This window comes from Pelodiscus sinensis, chromosome 1 (genome assembly GCF_052426305.1).
Source record: "Pelodiscus sinensis isolate ZL-2025 chromosome 1, ASM5242630v1, whole genome shotgun sequence".
NCBI lineage: Eukaryota > Metazoa > Chordata > Testudines > Trionychidae > Pelodiscus > Pelodiscus sinensis.
Genome location: NC_143052.1, coordinates 300,456,012 through 300,482,216, shown reverse-complemented (window position 1 = coordinate 300,482,216; position 26,205 = coordinate 300,456,012). Strand labels below are relative to the sequence as shown.

General features: G+C 44.6%; 1 protein-coding gene across 3 annotated transcripts in view; it reads right to left on the bottom strand.

Moving 5' to 3' along the window:
- Positions 1-21,820, bottom strand: part of DCLK1 (doublecortin like kinase 1) — a 317,887-nt gene extending 296,067 nt beyond the window's left edge. The window contains exons 1-2 of one of the 3 annotated variants that reach the window (XM_075919170.2): positions 21,085-21,820; positions 15,987-16,376 (exon numbers count right to left, since the gene is read on the bottom strand). In XM_075919170.2, coding sequence (XP_075775285.1) covers positions 15,987-16,362 — 376 coding nt within the window. In that variant the 5' untranslated portion in view covers positions 16,363-16,376; positions 21,085-21,820. The remainder of the gene's footprint in view (positions 1-15,986; positions 16,377-21,084) is intronic. The other 2 variants (XM_075919169.2, XM_075919171.2) reach the window with 2 other exon arrangements.
- Between the last annotated feature and the right edge of the window lie 4,385 nt (positions 21,821-26,205).

Below are 26,205 nucleotides of genomic sequence, written 5' to 3'. Positions count from 1 at the left end.
CTGGTACTAGCCATCAGGGCAGCGGGAGGCCCCGGGTTGTCAGCTAGTTTCTGTTTATGGTAGAGTCAGGGACAGGCAGCACACCTGCGTTCCCAGGGCATCAAAGGCTGACTGCCTTCTCTTGCTCTCGGGGGGGGGGGGGGGGAACAAGATGGGGTTCATGTCTGGCTGTATCTCCTCTTGCTCTCTTCCCCCCCACCCCCAGATAGACACCCTACTCCCAGCCTGCTTCTGCACCCCAGCTCCCCACCCAGATCTCGCATCCTGCACCCCTATACCTATCCCACTCACTGGCAGCCCTGTCCCACACACTAAACCCCTCATTTTTGTCCCCATCCCAGAGCCTCTGGGTGGGGAGGGGTCCACAAAAATCCATTAATTCTGGAACCCAGAAGAGTAAATCTGGCCTATAAGAAACCCTGTCCCTTCCCCTTGCACCATGGGGCTGGAGCACCAGAGAAATGAGGGGTCTCAGTTAGGGGCAACATCAGTGAGGGTTGGGGGTTTTTGGAGGAGGTTTTTTTTGCTTCACACTTGTGTGGTCCCCAACTGATTTTTCTATGGATCAGTGGCACAACCCTAAAAAAGGTTCCCCACCCCCCTGCCATAAATATTGAAACCTTTGGTGTTGGACATAAATAAAATATTAATTTAAAATGAAGTTTGATAAACTAACATGAGAAAGTTGAAGTGCTTAATCTGTTTCATCATTTAAATTAATCCATTCTTCCTAGCTGCAGCACTAGCAAAATGGGTTGGGTGTAATTATGTAATGAATGAGTTTCCATTAGCAACTGGTGGTCTGTGGAAAGCTTTGCATTGAGCCAGGTGGTTCACAGGCCAAAACGTTTGAGAACCACTGGTCTAGACGGTGCTTTGTCCTGCTGTGAGGGCAGGGCACTGGACTCGATGACCTCTCAAGGTCCCTTCCAGTTCTAGTGTTCCATGATTCTATCCCATGAGCTTATGCTTATCAGATAGTCGACCAGTTGCTTACATCCCTAATGGAGACAGGAAGATCAGATTAGCAGTAAGACCTGAGGCCAATGCCAGGATGGATCTGTGTATTGCCCAAAAGGTAATGAGACGTTAAGCACTTGATGCAGTGAGGACAATTAAGGCAGTGGAGGGACTCAAAGGAAGTAGTAACAGCACCAGCACAAAAAATGAAGGAGGTAATTTTGAAGGCCATTCTGGAGAAAACAAGCATCTCAGAAAGGCCAATAAGGAGGAGATTACAGTAATCAAAATACAATTTTCTTAAGAAGTCTGCATTGTCCCTTTAAAATTACACCATGAAATGTCAGGAGACAGAAAGAGAGAAACATTTACTCTCATTTTATTTATTATGGCGATTCAAGATTGCAGTAACATTTAAAATGTCATTGCAAAGCCTCAGTGTTAAGAAAGGACTGACGAAAAAAATACTGCTGCTACTTTTATGGGAGACAGAGTTAAGCTCTTCCTTTAATACAAATGTACATGGTTGGTCACCTCAGAACAAAAGGGTTTAGCGATTAACGGCAATAATGATCTAGGAGTGATCAAACAAGACAGATTCTCTTTTATCCATGTCCCTGACCAATATTTTTAGCACTAACTGTTCCATTGTTGCAAGGTCAACCACCATATAAGTGCTCCTGCTTCGTGCAAAACACCTCATCCATAGATTTCAAGAATTTTAAAGTACAGCTATTAATATAACCAGAATTTCTTTTAAAGTGTGTTTAAGACATGTTTTATGAAGTAAGTCAATACACTGCATAGAATGGATTTACTTTTGATATAAAGGAACTGGTGTCAAGGTGTTTTAGGCCATCTTATATTAACAAAGCCACTTATTTCTGGGCATTCACAATCTACAATATATAGCGGGTGAATACTTATTTTAAGAAACCTAATCTGCAAACTTTTCTGAAAACCACAAGTTTATATTCAGACTTAGTGTTGCTGCAACTGACTGAGGAATTAGAGGAATATTGGGGGGGGAGGGGGGAGGAAAAAAAAAATCACATTTTAGAATGCTGTCATTTCAAAGGGGAAGGCTACCACCATTCTGCATTTTAGTTTATAGCTAAATATCAAGCAGGTTATTTATTGTTACAGCCATCATTAGCCCCCCCTTCTAAACTCTCCCCCCCCCCCAAAAAAAAAATCAAAAAACAAAAAAAAACAAACAAACAAAAAAAAACTACACACGATACATTGGATGTGGTGAGAATGATGGATTTTACTCCTTTCCCAAAAAAGTTGAGGAGCCTATTCTGCATGGTATTTTGCTACAGCCAAGCTTACTTAAAAGATAACTGGGTCCTTTCTGAATGCACTCACATAATCACTCATCTGTTGCTAAACAAGTATTGATTCTTGGTTATAGCAGCAGTAACTATTTATTTAAAAAAAAAAAAAAAAAAAAAAAAAAAAAAAAAAAACAACCACACTGTTAGAATGAGAAAGCAGTCACTGATTATGCTGGTTGTATACCAGACTTTTCAGCAATTTTAGCTATCAGTTTTACTGCAGCACTGCACCAAACCATGATGATATCTTTCTACCAATATACATTTTCCTAAGGGGATCAGCATAGAATTCATCTAGCTCTAAATACTTGAATAGGTTTACATAACTTGCTCTACAGAAACTGGACCGTTATTTTAATGGTGTTTTGTTTGTTTTAAAGGAGGATGAAAACTAGAAGATCGCTTAAAATAACTTCTGCATAAAGTTGTGATACAACAGAGTAAACTTCCAATACAGAATTACAAATATATTACCATTGCTGTAGGACCACTTCAGGGAAGTCAGATTGCAGCTGTTGAAGTCACAGATATATTCCTAACAGCAGCTGATGTAATATTTGAGAAGTGTTTTGTAATTTGCTCAGGAGGACAAGTACAACCTGGATTTGATGATGATACAAGTTTCTTAAATATACAAGTTTCTTAAACACTTCGGCCCCAATTCAGGAAGGCATCCTTACTGAGGGCAGCATTTAAGGATAGGACCCTGGCAATAGTCAAATAGTCGCAGAGGTAGCCATGTTAGTTTGTAACTTTAAAAATGAGTAGTTCTGTGGCACCTTAGAGACTAATACATACAGTATCATGAGTTTTTGTGTGCAAAACCCAAGATGAGTTGGAGCAGAACTCAACTGATAAGGTAGGTCTTACTCATGAAATTATAGTTATATGTATTTATTTATTGTTAGTCTCTAAGGTGTCACAGGACTACTCATTGTTTAGAAAGTTCAGAGTTAAGATTGGAGGATTAATCTTAATCGCTTCTGTGATAAAACAAGCCAGTCACAAGACGAAGTGTGTTCATCCTGAATTTGTTTCATGTTCTTCTAAAAAAATTCCCCTCCCCCCCCCACCCTCAGAATGTAAACTAAAGGTAAATCAAAAGAAAAATATCTTTCCATGGGTAACATGTAATGCTGGAATCATGCCAGTACTCATCAGGGAGAGGATCCATAATCCAATGAAAAGATTCAATATTTCTCTTCTACTCTACACTGTTAGCCCCAGAACAAGAGTTATTTTCCTTAAATGTTCACTTACAAGTGTTATAAAGGCAAGTGTAGAACCAGCCACAGACATTTAGCCATCGTTTAAAAAGTAAGACTCTTAGCTGGGATTCAAGGAGTTGGTCCTGAATCACAGCCAGCAAGACTGAAGCTATCTGGAGAAGGTGGAAGGGAGACACAGAGGTGTATGGTAGCAATAAGACTTTGTCTGTCACTGTTCACAAATGGGGAATATTGCTAGAGTTTCAGATGCTTTACAGTTCCAGATAGCAGCAGTGACCAAGATGGTTGCAGTCACTCTTTCCCCTTTTATGGGGCATGAAGATTGCTGTTGCACAGGTTGAATCTCTGTAGTTCAGCACCCTCAGGATCTGATCAGTGTTAAACCAAAGAATTTGCTGGACCATGAAGGTCAATATTGTGTAGCAGCATTACCACTGCTTACAGGGCTCTTAGAAGACATGTAGGGGTAAATTAGAACTACGTAACAGTATGAGCACTGAGAGCCAGGACTGAGGAGAGAGGGGCTGTAAACAAACTTTGTGGGACCTGGTCACCCCCATGATAATTGGACACCTAGCTACCTAAAATCATGCTGGACCACGGCTGTTGCCAGACCAGAGTACCATACTAGAGAGGTTCAACATGTAATTTGGTAAGGGCTGGAAAAAGCTGACAAAATGACTCTGACCATCAGAGCAATAGGGAAACCAGCTACTCCAGGAGTTATTTACCAGAAGTACTAGGATTTGTTTAGGGTGATGCCTAAAGAAAAATCTAGCTCTAAACATAGGCCCTGGCTATCTGCCACCTAGGGGGGCAGGGAAGGAAATTATAGCCATCTGCAAGATTTGTGTTTATACCCCATAAGGGTGAGTCTTCAAATGGTACACAATTAAGACAGACAGAACTAAGTCATGAGAAAGCATGCTGAACAACAGGAAAGATAGGAGAGACTGCAGAACAGCTTACCAAGGAAAATGACTGCATCATGAAACAGCCACTCATTTGTCACTAAGTATCGACTCTAGATTATACAGTATCAGCAGCCACTAAAATAGGCCTGCACAACTCGGAAAGCGGTGAGGGCCATATTACTCCAAAGAAAATAGCTGCGGGCCGCAAGTAGGGATGCTCTCCCAAAAAATACTGAACATGAGGGCTAAAAATTTTTGCTGAGCACAGGTTGCAGGGCTGCCAGAGCCTTTTTGTCCTGGCGTCTGCCGGCATCCTGCTCTCTAGCTCGTGCCCTGCCTCCTCGCATCAGAGCTGCATGCAGGCAGCCTGGTAGCAAGAACTGCCGCACTTCCCCCTCCCGGGAGATGCTCCGCTCCTCCAGTGGATCGGATGGGGCCGCACCGCCCGCGGTCGGCACGGACCACACAGGGAGCCCCTGCGGGCCGCATGCGACCCTCGGGCCATATGTTGTGCAGGCCTGCACCAAAATAAAAAATGAGCTTCCCACTGCTGGAAACATTGGATATAGAACTTGAAAAACAGAATATTAGAAAGAGACCTAACTGACTTCCATCATTCCCCCACCCCAAAGGATAGGAATAGATTTTTTTTTTTTTTTTTTTAAAGTATGGGTGAGCATTTTACATACAGTTTGTTTATTGGCTCAAAAACACACAAATTCACACTCCTTACAAATTCTGAAAATGCTTAAAATTATATAATGGCACATCAGTTTAAATGCTAAGTGCAAAAAGTACAATAAAATCTTAATATTCAAAATCAAAGATAGCTGTCTTTAAAGAGAAATGTAGGCCTGGTCTATGCTTGAAGAAAAATAAATAAATAAATAGTTACCCACTGAACTGGTCTACAACAAACAAAAAACCCCTTTTCGCGCAAGATCAGTATACCTCCTTTTTTGGGGCATAAGGATCTTGCGGAAAAAGGGGGTTTTGCACAAAAAGAAAACATCCACGCTGCTTGTTTTTGCACCAAAAAAAAAAAAAAACCTCGCACAAAAACGGATCGGCAGAAAATGTGCAAATGAGATTGCGACTCATGCAAATGAGTCCCTCATTAGCATATTTTCTGCCACAAAAACTGGTAATGTAGACATAGCCTAAGAGGCAAAATGTATGTTAGTAGGAGGCAGCATTAATTCTTTATGCAAACATACTAAGAAAAAGAGCAAAGTTGCATTTTAGTTGCCATTTTGTCTTTTCTAGTATGTTAATGTTCTCTTGATCAGGATAATGGACACACTAGTCATCAGGCTTTTTACTGGGTGGAGTTAAAGTCGAGAGGTAGAGGCTGATCCTCTTCAAAGCCTGATATCCTGCAGAGTTTCTTACAGGGGAGCTGCTTGGCCCTTCTGGCTTTGTCCAATCACAAGAGGATAATTTAGCTAGTGAATACGTTACGAGCGTGGGGAAGTAATGGGGAGTGGATAGGATTATGGATGCTAGAAAAGATGGATGAGTGACAAACTGCAAAGCCAGCAACAATTATGAGGTTGGGGTGGCAGTGGTAGCCAAACAAGTTGTTAATGCATCCTGGCTGGGAGTACTCACTGCAAGTAATTGATCCATAGGGGGCATGGTTCCATCATAAAAACACAACAAGAAGTCAACTAGGGGTAGGCATCTCCTAAAGAAGATTTGGAATGGGACTGGAATCTCCTAAAGTCTGTTATAGGAAGGAGACAACTGTGTCTTCCTCATCTCCTTAGCCCTCATATGAGGGGAGGGCAATAGAGTCCCAGGATAATTGGGTAAAGGAATGACTGTGGTCCATTCCTCCCTACTTCACAGCTCTTATCACTCACTACTGGGAAAAAAAAAAAAAAAAAAAAAAAATGCAGCCCATGCAGCCCGTTTTTAGCAAGTCTCTATCACCCACTTACTACAATACCAAACATGCCCCTTCCTTCTTTCTACCACACTGCTTGTCGTGCTTCAGGGGAGCGCCATCTAGAAAGCTGCCTCGTTATTCTCCTTCAAAACTCTCATTTGGTGTAAGGCCCCCCTAAACAAAGGTTTAAGACAGTTACGTCCCTGGTGCACTGATACTATTTGCCAGTCATGTTGACCAAAGTATCTCCTTGTTTCCTTGTACTCCTCTGTCAACATCCATCTGTTCAATCTGGGTTTTATACTTAGATTGTGAGCTCTTTGAGCTAGGGACTCTCTTACGTGTTGCACGGTGCCCAGCATAATGATTAGGAGCTTGCTGTACAGTACCTGGTCCGTGACTAGGGCTCCTAAGCATTATGCCAATACCAATAAAATCAGTACAATCATTGCCATAGAGTTCATGGTCTATTTCTTCTAAGTAATTGACCTCTTACCACAAGAGTTAAAGTTGAGGAATATATAGTCCCTGTTTTAAACTGTTCATGCTTAATCCAATCTATTATTGTTCTTAGTCAAAGATATCCAGTAACAGTTCTTAAAATAGGAACCTCTAGTCCACCTTTGTCTTGGTATTTAATATATTTTTATTAATCCCTGAAGTTTACATAGAACAGCAAGAGAAATTATTCGTTTGCCAATTCCTGCAAGTTGCACATGTATAAGGTAACAGTCTTACTTCATCTCTATGATCAGATAATCTTCGCAATATCTAGGGGTATGTCTACACTACCCCGCTAGTTCGAACTAGCGGGGTAATGTATGCATACCGCACTTGCTAATGAAGCCCGGGATTTGAATTTCCTGGGCTTCATTAGCATAAGCGGGGAGCCGCCATTTTTAAATCCCCGCTGCTTCGAACCCCGTGTAGCGCGGCTACACGGGGCTCGAACTAGGTAGTTCGGACTAGGGTGCCTATTCCGAACTACCGTTACTCCTCGTTTCACGTTTCACGAGGAGTAACGGTAGTTCGGAATAGGACCCTAGTCCGAACTACCTAGTTCGAGCCCCGTGTAGCCGCGCTACACGGGGTTCGAAGCAGCGGGGATTTAAAAATGGCGGCTCCCCGCTTATGCTAATGAAGCCCGGGAAATTCAAATCCCGGGCTTCATTAGCAAGTGCGGTATGCATACATTACCCCGCTAGTTCGAACTAGCGGGGTAGTGTAGACATACCCTAGTTCCTGAATTCCACGTTGTATCAGAGGAATAAAAGACCAAACAACTATCTTTTTATGCCCAAATCCACATATAGTAAGTCAATGTTCAGATGCTTTTTACAACATTAAAATTGACAGCAGAAAGTAACAGGCCTTCATTTGGCTGAGGCGAAAGGAGAAGAGAAAGTAGCAAATTATCAACTTAAACTGTGCACCTTTCCTTCACAAAATTAAAGTGCATCATCCATAACATAGGTCTTATTACCAAAGGAATCTGAGTTTAATTTTTCCACAGTAGTCCAGTAGGTTTAAGATTACATTAATAGAAAATGCATTTAAAGACTCCTAAAGAGGGTTTTTTTTTGGGGGGGGGGGGCGAGAGGGGAAGACTTTATTCTCACCTCACTGCTAATTTCTGGAATTGGGCTTCCTACATACCAAAAAAGAACATTGCTAATGCAAAGCAGCTAATTTGCATCTTATTTGTTCCTTCAGGACTACCTCCTACACAGCTCCATTATAGCCACATCCTTGCAGCACAGAGCATTTCCCTCAGAGCCTGTCAACACTCTCATGAGTCATCCTAGGAGGATGAAGTCCTCCCTCGCCCTACTCCTACGGGAAGAAGGCAGCATTGTCTACTGGATACTTCTCTAGTAGAGAGAGAAGGATGAGAAAAAAAAAGTGAACCTTGATTGCAGAATGAACCCTCACTAGTTGCATGATCTGTACCCAAGGAATCATGTACACTTAGAGCACTGCAGCAGCACAGCTGTGCAGGTACAACTGATGTGGTGAAGACACGAGAGCGCCCTCCCTTTGGCATTAAAAAAAAAAAAAAAAACACAACACACCCATCCCACAAGTGGCAGAAGCTAGGGTCAGTAGGAGATGCTCCCTCCAATATGGTACTATGCACACTAGTGTCTGGAGCAGCCCCCTCACCTGCCGCTGAGCTGAAGCCCCCCCACCAACACAACCACAGAGTCCAGGTATAGGGAGGCCAGGCCGTGGGGCAGGAGTAGAGGGGGTAGGCAATGACGACAACTCAGCTAGGAGCCCCATGTTGGGGGAGGAAGGCACAGAGAGACAGGCGGCACAGTAGGGAGTTCTGGCCCATGCAGCCGAGCGAGCAGTAGCAGGGAAGCCATCAGCGGCAGTCACAGAACTCCAGCCAGAGAGCTCCAACTCCAGCAGCAGCTGGGGAGCCCTGGCCTGGGGAGCTCCAGCCAGCTAGGCAGCATCAGGGTTTGAGCACTAGCCCAGGGTAGTAGGGCATCATGGGCTATGTTGCAAGGGACCTCTTCTGGTCCGGCAAATCCCCTTGTTCAGAATCAGTTAGGTTCCGAGGATGCCAGACGAGGGAGGTCCCAACCGGTAAATATACAGGTAGTCCCCAACTTACGAATGGGTTACGTTCCAAACACCTGGTCATAACTCACTTTGTTCACAAGTCGGAATACATGCTTTTAAAATGTGGCTGCACTGTTCGTAAGCGCGGATCGCGCAATCGTAACTCGGGGTCTGGCTGTAATGGGCTTAATGGGAAGTTGGTCGTAAGTATGAACGGTCATAAGTCGACTCGTTCGTACAGGGCCGGCTCGAGCCATTCCTGCGCCCCGGGCTGCGGGCATGCAAGGCTCCGCTCCCAGGTGCATGGCGCATGCGCGGCCCCGCCCCCTGGCATGCTGCGCACCTTATAGCTGCAATTGGGCGTGCAGTACCTGATGGCAGCTCTAAGGGGTGCCGTGCAGCCCCCAGCATGCAGCACCCCTTACAGCTGTCATCAGGCTCCCTCCATAGGTTGGCTCCCCGGGCAGTGCCCGGCTAGCCCCCCCCCCTTAATCTGGCCCTCATAACTCGGGGACCGGCTGTAGTGAGAGAGCGTTAGTCTAATCATAAACAAAAAACAACAACACTTTAATGACATTTCTGTTCAAGCTGTTGAAATGCGGGGAGGTGGCAAAGCCAAGTGATTTTCCAGCTCTTCACACAAAGAGCAACAGCTGCAAGCTAATTTTTACTGTTATAAACTAGCAAAATCAGTTACATTTAATAAGAAAAAAGTTTAAATAAAAAAAAAACCTCATTCCATTAGCAGGCAGAGCGTGAATCTGTACTCTGCATTGTTCTCATTGGCTAGTAAATCTGCAAAGTGTTCCATCTTGCAGTTTTACACAAAATACGTACAGCACCAGAGCTCCAGAACACACCAACTGTTTTTGGGTGGGACACAGATGTAATTTTTAAATTATGCACAAGGATTTACTCCTTTCATTCCCACCAGGCACATAAGAGATAGGAATATACAGTTTAGCTTTGAGCATTACACTAACACTCAGGTGCAGGGGCAGGCCTAGGAAGAAAAGACACTTCGTGTTTGCCTGCCCCAAATTAATAAACCCCCTTTTCTCTCTCTCAGATTTTCAGTCTGAACATTGGTATTTGAATAATCACATTATTTCACCAGGTGGCAGTAACTGATAAATTACTGGATAAGTATCAGCTGATCAGGTTAATATTTTCAAGATAATTTAATTGTAATATACCCTCTGCATTATGTTCTCTCTCCTTGGTAGCTGGCTTTTGCACAGATTTTAGCTGCCAGCATTTATATTAGGGACATCTGCTTCCTAGTGACTGAACCAATAGACAGTATGAAGAGCTCAATTAATTATTTAGAGAAAAGAGAAGCATGGTGCAGGAATGGATAGCAATGGCTATTTCTTTCCTCACCCCCACCCCAATATAAATACTGCATGCATCTACTATTGCTCCAATCCTACACTAGAATCCAAAACCCTTATTTCAACATCAAGGTTCTCTCCCTTCCCCCCCCCCACATCTACTGTACTAAAGTTATGGTCTTGAACCTATAATCCTTTACTTAAGTGAGCAGTCAAACTGTCAATCAAGCACCCAGTCTCAACCATTTTCTACTCAAGCACCTTTACAGTCATTCATTCTACTGCTGTGCAGGGAGGAGCTCTTTCAGAAGTCCTCCTTAGCCACTTTATCCTCTTCCAAAACCTGCTCCTTTTACCTCTCTCTGCTGTGGTGCTTACAAAAAACTCGTTGATCATAGCTAAGTATTTTGTGTGCTGAAATTGCTTTGTTTTCCCAAATATAGAATTTTCACTAACATCCTGTCCTCTTTCCCTCCTCATTAGTTGAGCTCTGCGCAGATACAAAATTGATATCCACAGCTGCAAAAATGATCCATGGATACCTATGGATATAAAGCAGATATCTGCAAATTTGCAGGGTTCTACATACAAAATTTGTATCCGCAGCTGTATCCACAAAAAATGAACTACTGAGCTCCACATCTATATCTGTGGATGCAGATATATGTGTTTATCTGTGAATTTGCGGGTCTCTATATATTGGTTTTCTTCCATGTGTTCCCCTCATCATATGCTGAAATGGTTAGTTCTAGGTCACAAGGATATTAAAAATCCCAACATAAGTGGGTGGTATAGTAGCACTTAGTACACACTGGGGCCTCTAGTCATTATAGCGATAATAAATACCCCCTTAAATCAATAGAGCTACTCACAATAGAAAGGTTAATAAATCAGTACCAAAATTTGCAGAATTACTCACGGTATTTTTAAGAGTAGCACTGAAAAAAAAGTGGAAGGCTCTTCTTCCTTTTTACTCAAAGGCAAAGATTTCTCTTTAAGTTTTGCTAAAATACATTCACACAATCAAGGCACAGGCTGGGCTGACAGCACAACTCTAATGTTATGATATTTTGGGACTTAAGTTACAGATGAAAGGATAAAATGTAAAACTAGTATACTCCAGAACTATAACTGAAGCTCCATTACACTGGCCTACAAAAGAGAAGAGATACCAGGTAAACTGTTTCTTTATTCTACTCAGACAACTGTTCTCTCTATTCAGTGTAAGAAGTCAAAGACAAGTCAGTAGGTATCTTGGAAGCAGTGCCCTAAACTTGGTGAGGGAGCCCTGGTTTGGAAGAAGCCTCTGAATTCAGAACTACCTATCATTAGGGAACAGTGACGTGCACGCACGCGCGCAGTTTAACCGGTTAACCATGCAGGTCTGGAATCCCGCAGTTGGGGGAGGGGAGGCCCTGCTCCGGACATACAGACACACGCGCCATATTGCGGGCAGGAGGGCCTATAGCCTAATCACACCGTGGGGAGGCAGCGGGCATGCTCCAGCTGGGACTGGGCTGCCAGTTAACTGGTTACCAAGTAAGCATGCCAGTAAGGCTAATGCTTCACAGGTAATCAGTTAGCCAGCTAAGCTTTACATCCCTAGCTCAGAACTAGTACAAGTCTCCGCCCCCCCTTCTCCTCCCCCACACACACACGCCCCCATCTCTCTTGGGAGAGCAGAGTTGAGGTGTGGGCCCCATGCCACAGTCTTCACCCCAGGGCGAGGGGTTCATAAGAACGGCCATACTGGGTCAAACCAAAGGTCCATCTAGCCCAGTATTCTGTCTGCCAATACCATGTGCCCCAGAGGGGGTGGACCGAAGACAATGATCAAAAGACTTGTCTCCTGCCATCCATTTCCAGCCTTTGACAAACAGAGGCCAGGGACACCATTCCTTACCTATCCTGGCTAATAGCCTTTTATGGACCTAACCTCCATGAATTTCTCTAGCTCTTTTTAAAAGTCTGTTATAGTCGTAGCCTTCACAGCCTCCTTTGACAAGGAGTTCCACAGGCTGACGGTGTGAAGAAGAACTTATTAGTTTTAAACCTGCTACCCATTAATTTCATTTGGTGTCCTTTTAAATAAAGAAAAGTTATTCAACCTTTCCCACACCATTCAGGATTTTATATACCTCTATCATATTCCTCCTCAGTCTCCTCTTTTCTAAAGTGAAAAGTCCCAATCTCTTTAGCCTCTCCTCATATGGGACCTGTTCCAAACCCCCTAATCATTTTAGTTGCCCTTTTCTGAACCTTTTCTAATGCCAAAATAGCTTTTTTGAGGTGAGACCACCACATCTGTATGCAGTATTCAAGATGTGGGCGTACCATTGTTTTATATAGGGGCAGTAAGATATTCTTAGTCTTATTTTCTATCCCTTTTTTAATAATTCCTAGCATCCTATTTGCTTTTTTGACTGCCACTGCATACTGTGTGGATGTTTTCAGAGAACTATGTACAATAGTCAAAGGCTTTCTGAAAATCTAAGTATACTAGGTCTACTGGATCCCCCTTGTCCACATGTTTGTCAACCCCTTCAAAAAACTAACAGATTAGTAAGACATGATTTCACTTTACAGAAACCATGTTGACTTTTGCCCAACAAATTATGTTGTTCTACACATCTGATAGTTTTATTCTTTACTATTGTTTCAACTAATTTGCCCAGTACTGACGTTAGACTTACCGGTCTGTAATTGCCAGGGTTGCCTCTAGAGCCCTTATTAAATATTGGCATTATGTTAGTGGTCTTCCAGCCCTTGAGTACAGAAGCTGATTTAAAGGATAGGTTACAAATCACAGTTAATAGTTCCTCAATTTCACATATGAGTTCTTTCAGAACCCTTGGGTGAATGCCATCCGGTCCAGGTGATTTGTTACTGTTAAGTTTTTCGATTTGTTCCAAAACCGCCTCTAACGACACTTCAATCCTGGACAGGTCCTCAGATTCATCACCCACGAAGGATGGTGCAGGTTTGGGAATCTCCCTAACATCCTCAGCCGTGAAGAAATAATTTAGTCTTTCCACAATGGCTTTATCGTCCTTGATTGCTCCTTTTGTACCTCAATCGTCCAGGGGCCCCACTGGTTTTTTTTAAAGCAGGCTTCCTGCTTCTAATGTACTTAAACATTTTGCTATTACTTTTTCAGTTTTTGGCTCGCTGTTAAGAAAAGCCAAAAAAGATTGAGTATTACATTTTTACACTTAATTTGGCAGTGTTTATGTTCCTTTCTATTTACCTCACTAGATTTGGACTGACTTTTTTTAAAAATGACTTTTTCATCTCTCACTGCTTCTTTTACATGGTCAAGCCAAGCCACAGTGGCTCTTTTTTACGTCTCTTACTAGGTTTTTTTAATTTGGGGTATACATTTAAGTTGGGCCTCTATTATGGTGTCTGAAAAGTTTCCATGCAGCTTGCAGGGATTTTACTCTAGTCACTGTACCTTTTAATTTCTGTTTAACTAACCTCCTCATTTTTGCATAATTCCCCTTTTTGAAATTAAATGCCAGAGTGTTGGACTGCTGAGGTGTTCTTCCCACCACAGGACTATTAAATGTTATTATATTATGGTTACTATTCCCAAGCAGTCCTGTAATAGTTAACTCCTGGACCAGATCCTGCGCTCCACTACGTAGTAAATCGAGAATTACCTCTCCCCTTGTGGGTTCCTGTACCAGCTGCTCCAAGAAACAGTTATTTAAAGGCATTGAGAAATTTTATCTCTGCATCTCATTCTGAGGTGACATGTACCCAATCAATATGGGGATAATTGGAATCCCTTATTATTATTATTGAGGGTTGAGGCAGGAGGGTTGGGGTCCCATGCTCAGGATTAAGGCAGAGGAATTAGGGTGCAAGATTTTGAGTGGGGATGAGGGCTCTGGCACTAGGAATGAGAAGTTTAAACTTTGGAGTACAGCAAGCAGGCAGCACTGAAGTTGGGGCCAGAGGACTTCACCCAGCTCAGGGACACGCGCACACACAGACACACACAGTTTGGCATTCACCCAAACCCCAGAAAGGAATCATCTGCTGGAGGTAAAGGGGGTGAGACCATATGTCTCAGGAATGAGTCCTCCCCTCCTTTGCAGGAGCAGTTCAGCCTGCCTCCTGTGCCGCTCCCTTAGAGCCAGGCTGGGGGAGTGCAGATGAAGGAGGAAGGACCCTGGGGGAGGCATGCAAGGTGGAGCTGGGAAAGAGACCCGGCTCCAACACTGGTGAGGCTAAATCAGGCCTGGGAAAAATACCATCTGTAGGCCGGATCCTGCCCACCAAGCCACTGGATCCGGCCTGCAGATGCAGCAGGGAACCTCAGACAGACTCCCTGCTTGCCCCGCCCCCAACACCACTGAGAAAAGCAGTTGCTGCAGCCATTTCTGTCTGTTAGCTATGAGCTCAGGAGTCAGGGGAGGAGAAGTGGCGCTTCACATGCTGCCTCCGCCTCCAGCACAACCCCATTGGCCAATTTCTGGCCAATTGATACTGCCCGTTTGAAGACCAGGCAGCACAAAGCACCACTCCTCCCTCCCCTCAGGCTCTTATTCACCAACCCACACAGTGCATGCAGCTTGTGCAGGGGCAAGGCAGGCAGGGAGCCTGCCTGAGAAACATCCTGGGCTGCTGGCCAGGAGTCACCCAGTAAGTCTCCCAGCCTGAGCCTGCCTCTGCACCCCAGCTCCTCCCTCCCCCAACCCTCTACCCCACATAAGCCAAATCCTCTGTCACACTCCTGAGCCCATACCCACCTCCCAGACCCTGTACCCCATCCTCCTGCCCAGGGTTGCACCCCAAGCCCCTGCACCCCATTTCAGTGATCCAGATCACAACCGTCTCCTTCACCCAAATTCCCTCTCAGAACACACACTCCCTCATGCACCTAAATCCCATTCCTCAAGCTCCCTTCTGCACCCAGCCTCCATCCCAGATCCCGTACCTCCTCCATTAAGGTCATGGAAGAGTGCTGCCCTTGACAACTTTCCAAAATCATAACGTGAACTGCCCCCTACCAAAAATTACCACCCACCCCGGGCTAGACCTGCAGCTGAATTTGCTAGAGCTCCAGCTCCATGGGCTATACAACTTGCTGCTCTGTAAGGGAACAATGAATATTCCACAGCTGATGGGTCTGATATCATCACTGCATTGCAGGGAGAAATAAAATGGTAATTTATGGTTCAGACAATAGGCCCTAATTGAGTAGGAGTGATATTAGCCTTTACCATAGAGCCTACTTTTACTTCAGTTAAATAGCTGGAGTACTCTTCACTAGCGTAAGGTAAGACATTTACTGCAGAGGTCTTCACTGTGAAGTGATAAAAAAAATTTTAAACTCCAACAGTACTGGCCTTTTGTATCACTGAGGACATCTGCTGAAATTAGGAGTTGTCAAAATAAGAGACTTTTCATGAAAGGAGGAGAAAGGCAGAAATCCGCACGAGCAAGGAATACAGAACCTACTGTCTCAAACAGAGACAATATCTTTCTCCTTCAGTACAAGTAAAACGGTAATATTCTTCAAGCTCTATTCAAGATGCAAGTTCCCTCCAATGAGACAAGAAAACCCTATGTAATAACCTGAGTCACAATACCATGTACTCCTCCTATTTGTGGAAAGTTTGTCATGAAGCAGCTTACAATATGCAAAATGTTAGACATGCATTGATGCAAATGTAACAGTGGTAAAATAAAGTAGTGATACAGACAAGAAATTTATACCCTGCCTCTTAAATATTCACCTTCTACTAGCTGGTCCAAAGTAGAAATCTTCTTGGCACCATCAATGGTGTAGATTGTTCTCACACCCTGGGGCAGATTCACATTATCAGATAGAGTTCGGGTCAAATCAGCCAGCAGGGCCTCAAAAGATCTAAATCGGTCAGGGGAGATGGCATAAACAATCCCTTTGAAATACCGGTCTCCATTGCGATAGAAACGAACTTTCTTTGCTTTTTTCTCAGAACTGAGGGTTTGTAGAGTACGGGTTCGGTAAAAGCTGCAGTGGGCACTGTGGGTAGGGCTAGGCAGACCATTTACCCGTGACCCTCTGCCGTATCGCTGTGCCTTATCACGCTCATCAAAGTGTTCCAGCTCCATGTCTCTCCCAAAGGACATCTTTGATGGTAAATCTGGGATGAGAAAGAGAAAGAATTAAATGGAGAAGGTATTTTAAGAACTCTTGTTTAGAAATCATTAGTATTCAAGTACAAATAAAACATTGCAGCATGCTCTTCCACAGAGTGATTACGGTAAACTAATTAAATGCTGCCACTTTTTTTTTTTAATTATAACTTACAGCACATTGAAATTACTTGCTGGGGAACAAGTTGACTGTGTAACCTAGCTGGCATCTTTATACTATAGCAAAAAGCAGACTGTCATGGTAATGGTGGCACATACACGCATGCGCACACACAAAAAAACCTTTAGATCAAAAAATAAAGCGAGATGTGATGCCCAGGCAACATTCATATATGCTAAAAAGTTGAGGTACTGGTAAGAAGAACAGATGAACTGATTTTTTGCTAGTCTTGTTCCTAAATGAAGCTTCTAATCCTATTACAAGTGACATAACCAGCTCACTCATGTTCTCAGCACTGCTCATCCAAGTCTGACCACAGAGAATCTGCTACTCAGTGGATTATACTTACTTCCAGCCAATACGTGACAACTAATTAGAACATTTCAGAAGGAGTATAATGAGATTTTTGCCTTGGATGTTTTAAGATTCCTTGATGCACCGTAATAAAGGCTTGCAGACAAACCTCCGAGGGATTTAAATCATAAAAATTTCACCTCACCCATTTGATACAAGTAAACTAGTGGCAGTATCATGACACTTTGATTAGCATAAAAGTAAAAAATAATGATATTTTTAAAATTAGAAGATCCAACATAGTGGACTAAAATGGTAGGTGAACCTGATAAAGTGGGTTTAACCCACGAAAGTTCATGATACAATATATTTGTTAGTCTTTAAAGTGCCATAGGACTGCTCACTGTTTTTAAAATGGCACTGCTCTTAAAATGGCAGAGATGGGAAACAGTTTAAATTTAGAAAGTAAACAAATTCCTCAACTCAGGGGGAGGAGCTTAGCTATCTAAAATAGATTAGGGGAAGGAGCTCAACCCAAGATGGCATCAGAGGGAGGAGCTTAGTTATCTATAAATAGGATAACGTCAGGGAGAAGAGCAAGACAGGAAGTACAAATATGCTAATATGTAGAAGTTGATTGGCTGAAACAAGCTGACAGAGCGCAAACAATATATAAAAGGATGGACAACCAGCAGGCTTCTGAGAGAGTTTTGGGGTTTATAAAAAGCATAAGACTTAGGAAACAGCAGCAGTGATAACAGTGTACTGGTCACCACGGTAACAGATTTCAGAGCAGCTACCTGCAGAAGCAGCAACATCTCTCATCTCCAAGCACTGACACAGTCTTTTCTAATATTAACAGGGTAGAGGGACCTTCACCAAATCAGAGGGATTCTGAGTGAGGTTGAAAATCTAATTCTTTGTGTTTTGCTAGGGAGCACCTGGATATGTTTGTCAAGAAATCTAGAAGCCGGTGTTTGAGTGAGATTCCTCCCACTCATCCTGTGATTATCTGATCATGGGCTCACTGGATGTCAAATAAAATTAACTGTTAAGACTAGCATTTAAAAAAAAATCTTCTCAAATCTAAGACAAAAGCCTTTGTATATGAAGAATCTGTATATGCTTATTACATTGGGAATACTGAGTCCTCTGTATGTGTTACATACTTTAGGCAGTCTGTGTCTCATTTTGCTGTATTGCTTTATTATACAAATTCTTAAATGCAATTTTCTTGCTTTACTAAACCCACTATAATTTTAATTTCTGTTAAAGGAACAATTATTTTGTTTTTGAAGAATTACTGCTTGTGTTGGTAATTTTCATAGATAAAAAAGCTTTGCTCCAGGCAGCCATTAAATCTCACCCCACATTCTACAATAGAAGGGTTGGAGTTAACAACACTCCCAGATATTTAGCACACATTGAAGTTGCAGGCTCTCAATTACCACAGAGTAGTCATGATTAACAGGAGCTCCTGAAACTAGTATCATCCCCTAAACAAGCAGCCTTACAGAATATATATATATATGTTTTTTAAATGGAGAGCAGTAAATCTTTTATCTAGTGTTCAGAATTTGTCATCCCTAATAGTTTATCCTGGTGTGAAAAAAAAAGAAAAAGAAAAATCAGTAACTCCGCATGGCATAAATCACTGAGGACTTCAAAAACATTAAATGAATTAGCAACCCAATTTCAAACACCTGAGAGTCCATCTGGGGCCTTATTAGTGGTTAGGTTCTTAACTGAATAATTCCAACTTTAATATATATTTAATATACCCTTAAATATAAATAAAATGGCTTAAATTTTCATGGTATATGCAGCTCTCACTTCCTCTTTTCAACGTATTTTAAAAGCCCCTGAACTAATCGTGTCAAAAAAAGTGTCACTAACAACTGTCAGTCTTCATCTCTATATAAATCCTTCAATTTTGTTTAAAACAACAAAATACAATAAAATGAGAAAAAATAGTCTAAGAGCCACCCTAGAACGTAAAAGCATCTGCTGAATAACAAGGCACAGTAAATTTATAGTGCAGATGCACAGACCTAATTTAGAAAGGTGTTCTCCCACTGATTTCCAGTAAAAAGGATTTAAAAAATAGCAGCTTTATTACCCTTATTCCTTAAACAGGTACAAAAATAAATAATCGAGAAAGAGTTCGATATGACAAAGAGAGAGAAATGGACAGATACTAATTGGTTTACACAGCTACCTGTTAAAGTGAATAGTATGCCCCAGAGCTCAACTCTCAAGCATGTGAATAATCCCTTCCAAAATCATTGGGCTAGTCACATGCTTAGACTAAACATTTTCCAAAGTTAATGTAAGACCAGGTTAAGGGCCTTCTGGAGATTATTTATTCCAATTTCATTAGGATTTGACCCATCTTATTAACCAAATATGCCATCATGGGTATATTTGAATCAAGTATGGGGTCTGTATTTACATATTTTACCTTGTATCTGCATATGAAGACTTGCTGCACTACCAACAAAATACCAATTATGGAAAACATCTTTCTAGACCAACCCTTTCCCCCAGTGCCCTGACACAACTTCAGTTTCAAGTCAACTAGCACTTCACTATCATCCCATTATACAGAGAATGATAAGTTATTATTTAAAGGGGGACTTTCAGATCAATATAGGCCCAAAATTAACAGCAATGTTTTGATGGGGGGGGGGGGAGAAGGGGAAGGATTAACCTTTTTTTTAAAATAACGTAACATCCTCTCACAGAGCTCTCAATCTAAAGATTGCACTTTGAAAATCAAAGTGAGTAGAATAAAAAAAAAAACTCTGCAATGTCTACTGTGGTTTCATTGTCCCAACCAAGTGAAACCAAATAAGGGGGAAAAAAAAAAGCCTACACACATATACCTTCCCCTTAAGGGCAGCACATCTCAAAATTCCCTTTTTAATCATCTCAGGTCTTTCTAATAGAGGATAGCCTGGATCATTCCCCTTACTTTCACATAAATCATTTTTGCCTCCAATTAAATCCCTTTAAAAAGGGAAATAAGAGTCTCCCTGGAACAATGTGCTCCTGCCATTCACACTCCGGAGTGTTCACATCAGAAGGCCAAACTAAAACAATGAAATTCTAGATAATAATTTGATTGTTACTCAGAGCAGATGTTACTATATAAAAAGGCACAGTTCACACCACATACATCTATAGGCAACTTATACCTATACACATATACTGCAGGTGTGAGTTGCTTAATATGTAAAACAATCTCACAGCCCCAAATACACAGAATACAAGAGTGTATTTTCTAATCCTTTCCTAGATTCAGTCTAATGTATGATGTAATATCATGATGTCAAAAAAAAAAAAGATTTATTCTTCTGAGGTGGCACAAAACGTGTTTGAAATGCAACTAAGCCAGCTGAACCCTCTATTCATGGCCATATTGCGCCACGCGTTTTAAAGCAGGAAGCGCTGCTTAAAAACTATGGGTCTCAATGGTAAGCGAGAAGATGCAGATTCCCCAGAACTGCACGTTTTGGGGCCGTTCCTGGGGGGGGGGGCGCGGGGTTTGGGACATGCCCCCCTCCAGTCCCGCCCCTTTAGCCAAGGCGCCTTTCCTTAGCTAGGTCGGGAGCCGGCAAAGTGGGGCGGGGTCGGTGGGCCCCTGCCACCCCAGCCCCGCGTCCCCTGAAGCGGGAGGCGGAGACGCCCAAAGCGCGGAGCCCAAGTCGACTGCCCTAAACCACAGGACGGGACGGGCCAAAAATTACGTAACTGGCTTCTCCAAAATCCGGGGGGTGGGGAGGGACCCGCCAGAGCCAAGCAGCAAGGTGCACGACCAGCGAAGCAAAGGAAATGCAGCGCAGACTAGAGAGAGCCGGCGAGCAAGCAGGGACCCCAGCCGAGCGGGAGAGAAGCGAAGCTGCCCATTCATGCAGCTGGCATGCTCCCCAGCAGAGTCTGCCCCCAACGCTAGACCCTGCAGGGAGCGGATCCCTCCCCGCAAGCTCTGTCACACGCAGCCAAACGGGGGTTAAGCCGCGCACCACCCGCTGCAAACCGAGTAACAGAGACGCGTGACAACACCCTGCTCTAAAACGCAGCGACCCCAAACAGCAGAGCCCCAGACAAAAGCGGCAGGTGCACCCAGGCTAGAAATGTGCATTGCAGCGTTCCCGGGAAAGCGTGGCGGGCCCCCCCCAGCACCGGCCGGGCTGGCAATGGCAGGAGGCACTGCTGGTTTGGTAGATTAAAAGGCTTACCGGTTTCTCGGTGGTTTGGAAGCGCGTCCACCCCAAGCCTACGTCTGCTGGCTGGTTGTGAAGGACGTGCTGGGTTTCAGCTCAAAGCGCTCCGATCAGCAATGTCCCCCGCCCTGCTTGACTGCAAGTGTGGTCGCAAAGAGCAGCTTGGATGCCTTTTGTTAGGTCTCTTCTGGCCCTCCGGCTGGATGGTGCTGCGGGTGAGGTTGGGCGGCAGCTGCTTCGCCTTTCTTCTACTGTCTGCTGCTGATTGCAGCGATTTGCATTAGCCCGTCCCTCATTGAGATGCTGCTCTTCACACCAGCCTCTCGCCGGCTGTCTCTCCAGAGGGCGGCGCCGCGCCACAGCCTCCCTCCTTGCGCCGGGGGGAATTGGCACTGACGCTCCGGGCTGGCTCTCCGCGGATACTCCGAACCGAACCCTCCAGCAGCGTTCTCCCGCTGTGCACGCCCCGGCGAGGAGAAAGGGGCGCTGCTTCGCTTGGCTAGTGCCTCTTCGTTCGTGTGAACCCGAAATGGAGTGCGGGGAGGGGGAGGAGAGAGGCCCCTATTGGGAAAGCCAGTTAAAACGTGAAATAGCCCCAGCTCCGTTATTTTTCATTGCACCACAAATCCCTGTCTCTCCTCTCCCCTTTGCCCATCGATCTCCCTGCTTCTTTGCTTAAGCTTTTATATAGGCCGCGGAACGCCCAGGGATCTGTTCCGATGGTGGCGCGCCGCAGTAAATTTAAGGATGTCTTCTAGTCTGAGCCAGGTCTCCTTCAATGGGGTTCGTGAATCCCTCCATTTGGTTTCAGATAATTAAGCAAACGTGTCAGCCTTTGGAGGCTGCAGGGAGGGAAGCCAGATCCTCCATGCTATTGGCTCTGAAGGAAGTCACTTTGAAGTGCTTTGAGATCCTCAGTATATGTCTGCATCTGAAGTGCAAAATGGAGTAGTTGGTTGGAAAATGAGACTTAATTGTCACCACAAAATTTAATCCTGGTACTTTGTGTTGAAATTTGATTTTTTTTTACCAGTTCTCCGGCTGATCAAAAATGGGATGAAATATTTATGACCATTTTCATTTAAAATGTGTTTTTCATCAAAGTTCAGATGAAAAAATGTCAGAATTGTGACCTTTGAAACCTTAACCAATAATAATTAATAGGGAGGAAGAAGCTTAGTCAAGAAAGGCTTGCAGAAATTGGAAAATGCTGGATTGCACCCAACAGTATATTCTCCAGTACTGCTTTGTGACAGCAGCCCACATTAGTTTAACTATCTCAGATTGGTGACTTCCATCATTTCTCAAGTGAGACTTTTCTACAGTTTTATAGCTCCAACTATAAAAGACATTTTCTGAATAGTTTAATAGAAAATGTGTTACACTTCAGCCCATTACTTCTCCTGCCTGCTTGTACTCACATACAGGCAGTCCCCGGGTTACGTACAAGATAGGGACTAGGTTTGTTCTTAAGTTGAATCTGTATGTAAGTACTGGCGTCCAGATTCAGACACTGCTGAAACTGACCGCCAGTTCTGACTTACATACAGAATCAACTTAAGAACCCCAGTCCCCAAGTCAGCTGCTGCTGAAACTGATCAGCAGCTGATTCCAGGAAGCCCGGGGCAGAGCAACTCTGCCTGGGGCTTCCTGTAGTCAGCGCTGGTCAGTTTCAGCAGAAGCTGACTTGGGGACGCCTGGGGCAGAGCAGCTGGGGTGCTGCTGGGTTGCTCCAGTAGCGCCCCGCTCCTGGGTGCTACTGGACCAACCTAGCAGCACCCCATCTGCTCTGCCCCAGGCGTCCTGATTCAGCCGCTGCTGAAACTGACCAGCAGCGGCTGAATCAGGACCTGGGGCAGAGCAGCTGGGGTGCTGCCGGGTTGGTCCAGTAGTGCCCAGAGCGGGCGCTGCAGGACCAATCGGCAGCGCCCCAGCTGCTCTGCCCCAGAGTCCAAAACAAAAGCCTGGTCTGCTGGGGGGGGGGGGAGCACACTAGCTGCCCCCCCCCCAGCAGACCAGGGACACGGGGAGCAGAGCCTCTGAGGCTTTGCTCTGGCAAAGCCTCAGAGGCGAGGGACCCCCCCGCGGCTGCGGCTTCAGTCCGGGAGCCTGTGGTCTGCTGGGGAGGGTCCCCAGCAGACCACAGGCTCCCGGACTGAAGCCGCAGCCGCGGGGGGGTCCCGCGCCTCTGAGGCTTTGCCAGGCAAAGCCTCAGAGGCGCGGGACCCCCCCGCGGCTGCGGCTTCAGTCCGGGAGCCTGTGGTCTGCTGGGGACGGTCCCCAGCAGACCACAGGCACCCAGATTGAAGCTGCAGCAGCGGCGGTTCCCCGCACCTCTGAGGCTTTGCTCTGGCAAAGCCTCAGAAGCGCGGGAACCCGCCCGGTGCTCCTGGTCTGCTGGAGACGGTCTCCAGCAGACCAGGGGCACCGGAGCAGCTTACGAACGGGGCTTTCTCGCCCCGACTTCCGGGGCGAGAAAGCCCCGTTCGTAAGTGCGGATCCGACATAAGTCGGATCCGCATAAGTCGGGGACTGCCTGTACATGATTTCTGCTCTTCTTTGTGATTACATCCTTCAGACCGGTATTAAGCCTGCCAGCTGGGGAAGACTAGCCCTTGGCCAGTCCCACTTCCCTTTGCTCCTCCTACGGACCCACCTCCTTCTCTTATCAGAGACCCCCTTCTCCACAGCCACCAGCACCAGAGCATAGGATGATTGGGTGGTGCATGACTCCCTTCCTGCTTTGAGTGTAAGCAGGTGGCAGTGCACATTTCCCCCAATCAATCCCCCAATAACAGGGCAAGCAAGAAGCCAGCAGTAGCCTCCCCAGGAATTGAAATTGGGGGGGGGGGGAGAGTGTCAGGGCCAATAAGGGGTGAGACCACAAGGGTGAAGGTGGGCTGGATAGCACTATAGTTCACAAAACTGGGGGGTGTTGGGGAAATTCAGGGGGGTATACACTCCCATAGGAAATCCATGGGAGCCAGTATGTACCCTTCCTCACACCTAAGTTCAGAGCCCCCCAGGATCATTGCCACTGACCCCCTCCAGCACAGGATGGGCATCCCCACTGCTTCCAGCCTGCCCACTCCCTGCCTGAGCAGTGGGGTCCCCATCTCTGGGCAGCCCCATAGGATTACCAACTTTCTAACTGCACAGTGGGGAACACCCTTACCCCACCCCTTTCTTGAGGCTCTGATCCCCACTTACTCACTCACTCTCTCACACACCTTCCCCTGCTTTCAGTGGGCTGGAGCAGGGGGTTGGGATTAGGGTTTTCAATTGTCTGATCACACAAACCCCAATACCTTTGCCCTACCCTTTTTTTTGAGGTCCCATCTTCTCCATTGTCCCTGTAATATGACAGTTTCTGGGGGCACTTCTGAAAGGGTCAAATCAGGGTGAATTGCTTAGAAACAGGGCTACTGCTTACAGCCCAAGATTGGAGAGTCCTTCACTCTTAAGGCACAAAACCAGTCACAAAGAGCACTTCAGCTACCACACAGGCCAGCAGGAAGTCACACAAGCAATTCCCTCAAACAGTCCAACTTTTCTTGTGCCACAACAAATACCTCACCTTAGTCAGATGAGCAGTTATGAAAACTTTAACCTCACCAAATCTGAAAAGTTTCTTCCGATCCCAAAGAACCAGCCACATTTCCAGGTCAATTTATACCTTAGGTCTTACCCAAAAGAGCAGGGCTGTGCCAATCCTTTAGAATTTCAAATCTTAAGATTTATTACAGAAAGAAAGGTTGAGAGTAGAATTGTTAAAGAAATTACATGACATACACCAGTCACAAAGTTCCTGGTGCAGGCCTGTAGCAAAGAAGGAATAATCTGCTATCTTAAAAAGTCTCTGGAATACAGCCTTTGTTAGAATGGGGCATAAGGCCTTCTGGGCCCTTTGTTCATAGCGAAGATGCTCCTGAAGTGATGAGCTGGAGCCAAGACAAATGGACAAATCTTGCTTATGTGGGGGGAATTCCATTGTTCTCATTGTGTGAAAGTACCTCCCTGAAATGCAGTTTGTCACGTGAACAAGTCACCTGTCCATGTCCTTTTAGTCAAGTCGCCATTGGCTGTCTGTTCGTCTGCGTGTTCACGGGGAGATTCCTTAGATGTGGATTCCACCCATAAGGCCCATTGTTTGTTAAATAGTTCTATTCACTTGAGTAGCCACCCTTCATAACAGGTGGATGATGCCTGTAGATCTCTCCTGTTGGTGCTTGGTTCCGTAAAATGGCAGAGGTCCCAGAGGCTTAAGGCCAAATACCCAGTGAAAATACCAAATGATGGCAAGACAACAAGTTTTATCAAAGAAGGAATGATTTATTAAACTGGACAACTTAAATGAGCAACTACCTAATATTTGCCACACAACAATTTTTTAAAACCTTACCTAAGTTACAGCTAAGTCAAATATATACACATTTAAAAAAAAACCTGTTTCCTTAACACTGATAATAGCAAGGGTAAAAGTTACAACAGAGCAATATATTTTCTAACCTGTCTCTTTTGAACAACTTAACAACAGTTAGGGTAGATTAAATACTTACAAACTCAGCAACAACAACACAAAGACACACGAGGAATGGGAGCATGCTCAAGAGGAATGGGAGCATGCTCAAGATTCGTACACCCCCCTTTTTAGATTTGGTGGGTGGGAGGCGGCCTTTGGGTGATCAGTCCTAAGCTAGACTCAGATTCTGTCTTCCAATATTCCGGAGTCCTCCTCGAGCTAAGGGCTGAGAGGTTTTTATGTTCTTGCCTATTACCATATTTGGTGTTGTTTGTGCTCTGGGAGTGGCATGGGTGTGGTGTGATGCCCATATATGGTGTTGAGTGCTGGACTCTGACAAGCTCCATTTTATTGATAGATAAGCCTTGTTGCTATCCATGTGACTGGTGAGGTTGCTGAGGTAGATCTCAGCTATACGCGGGAGGCCTGGCCAAGAGAACCCATACTTGACATCTCCCAAAAGCACATACTTGAAACACCAATACATAGCCAATACTTACAACTTTAAATAAAAAAAATCATATATGCATATGAATAGTATAAACAGAATCAGCAAAACAAGAAACTTTCAAATACATACCTTGCTTGGTCCACTTTGTACAAAATTTGGGGCA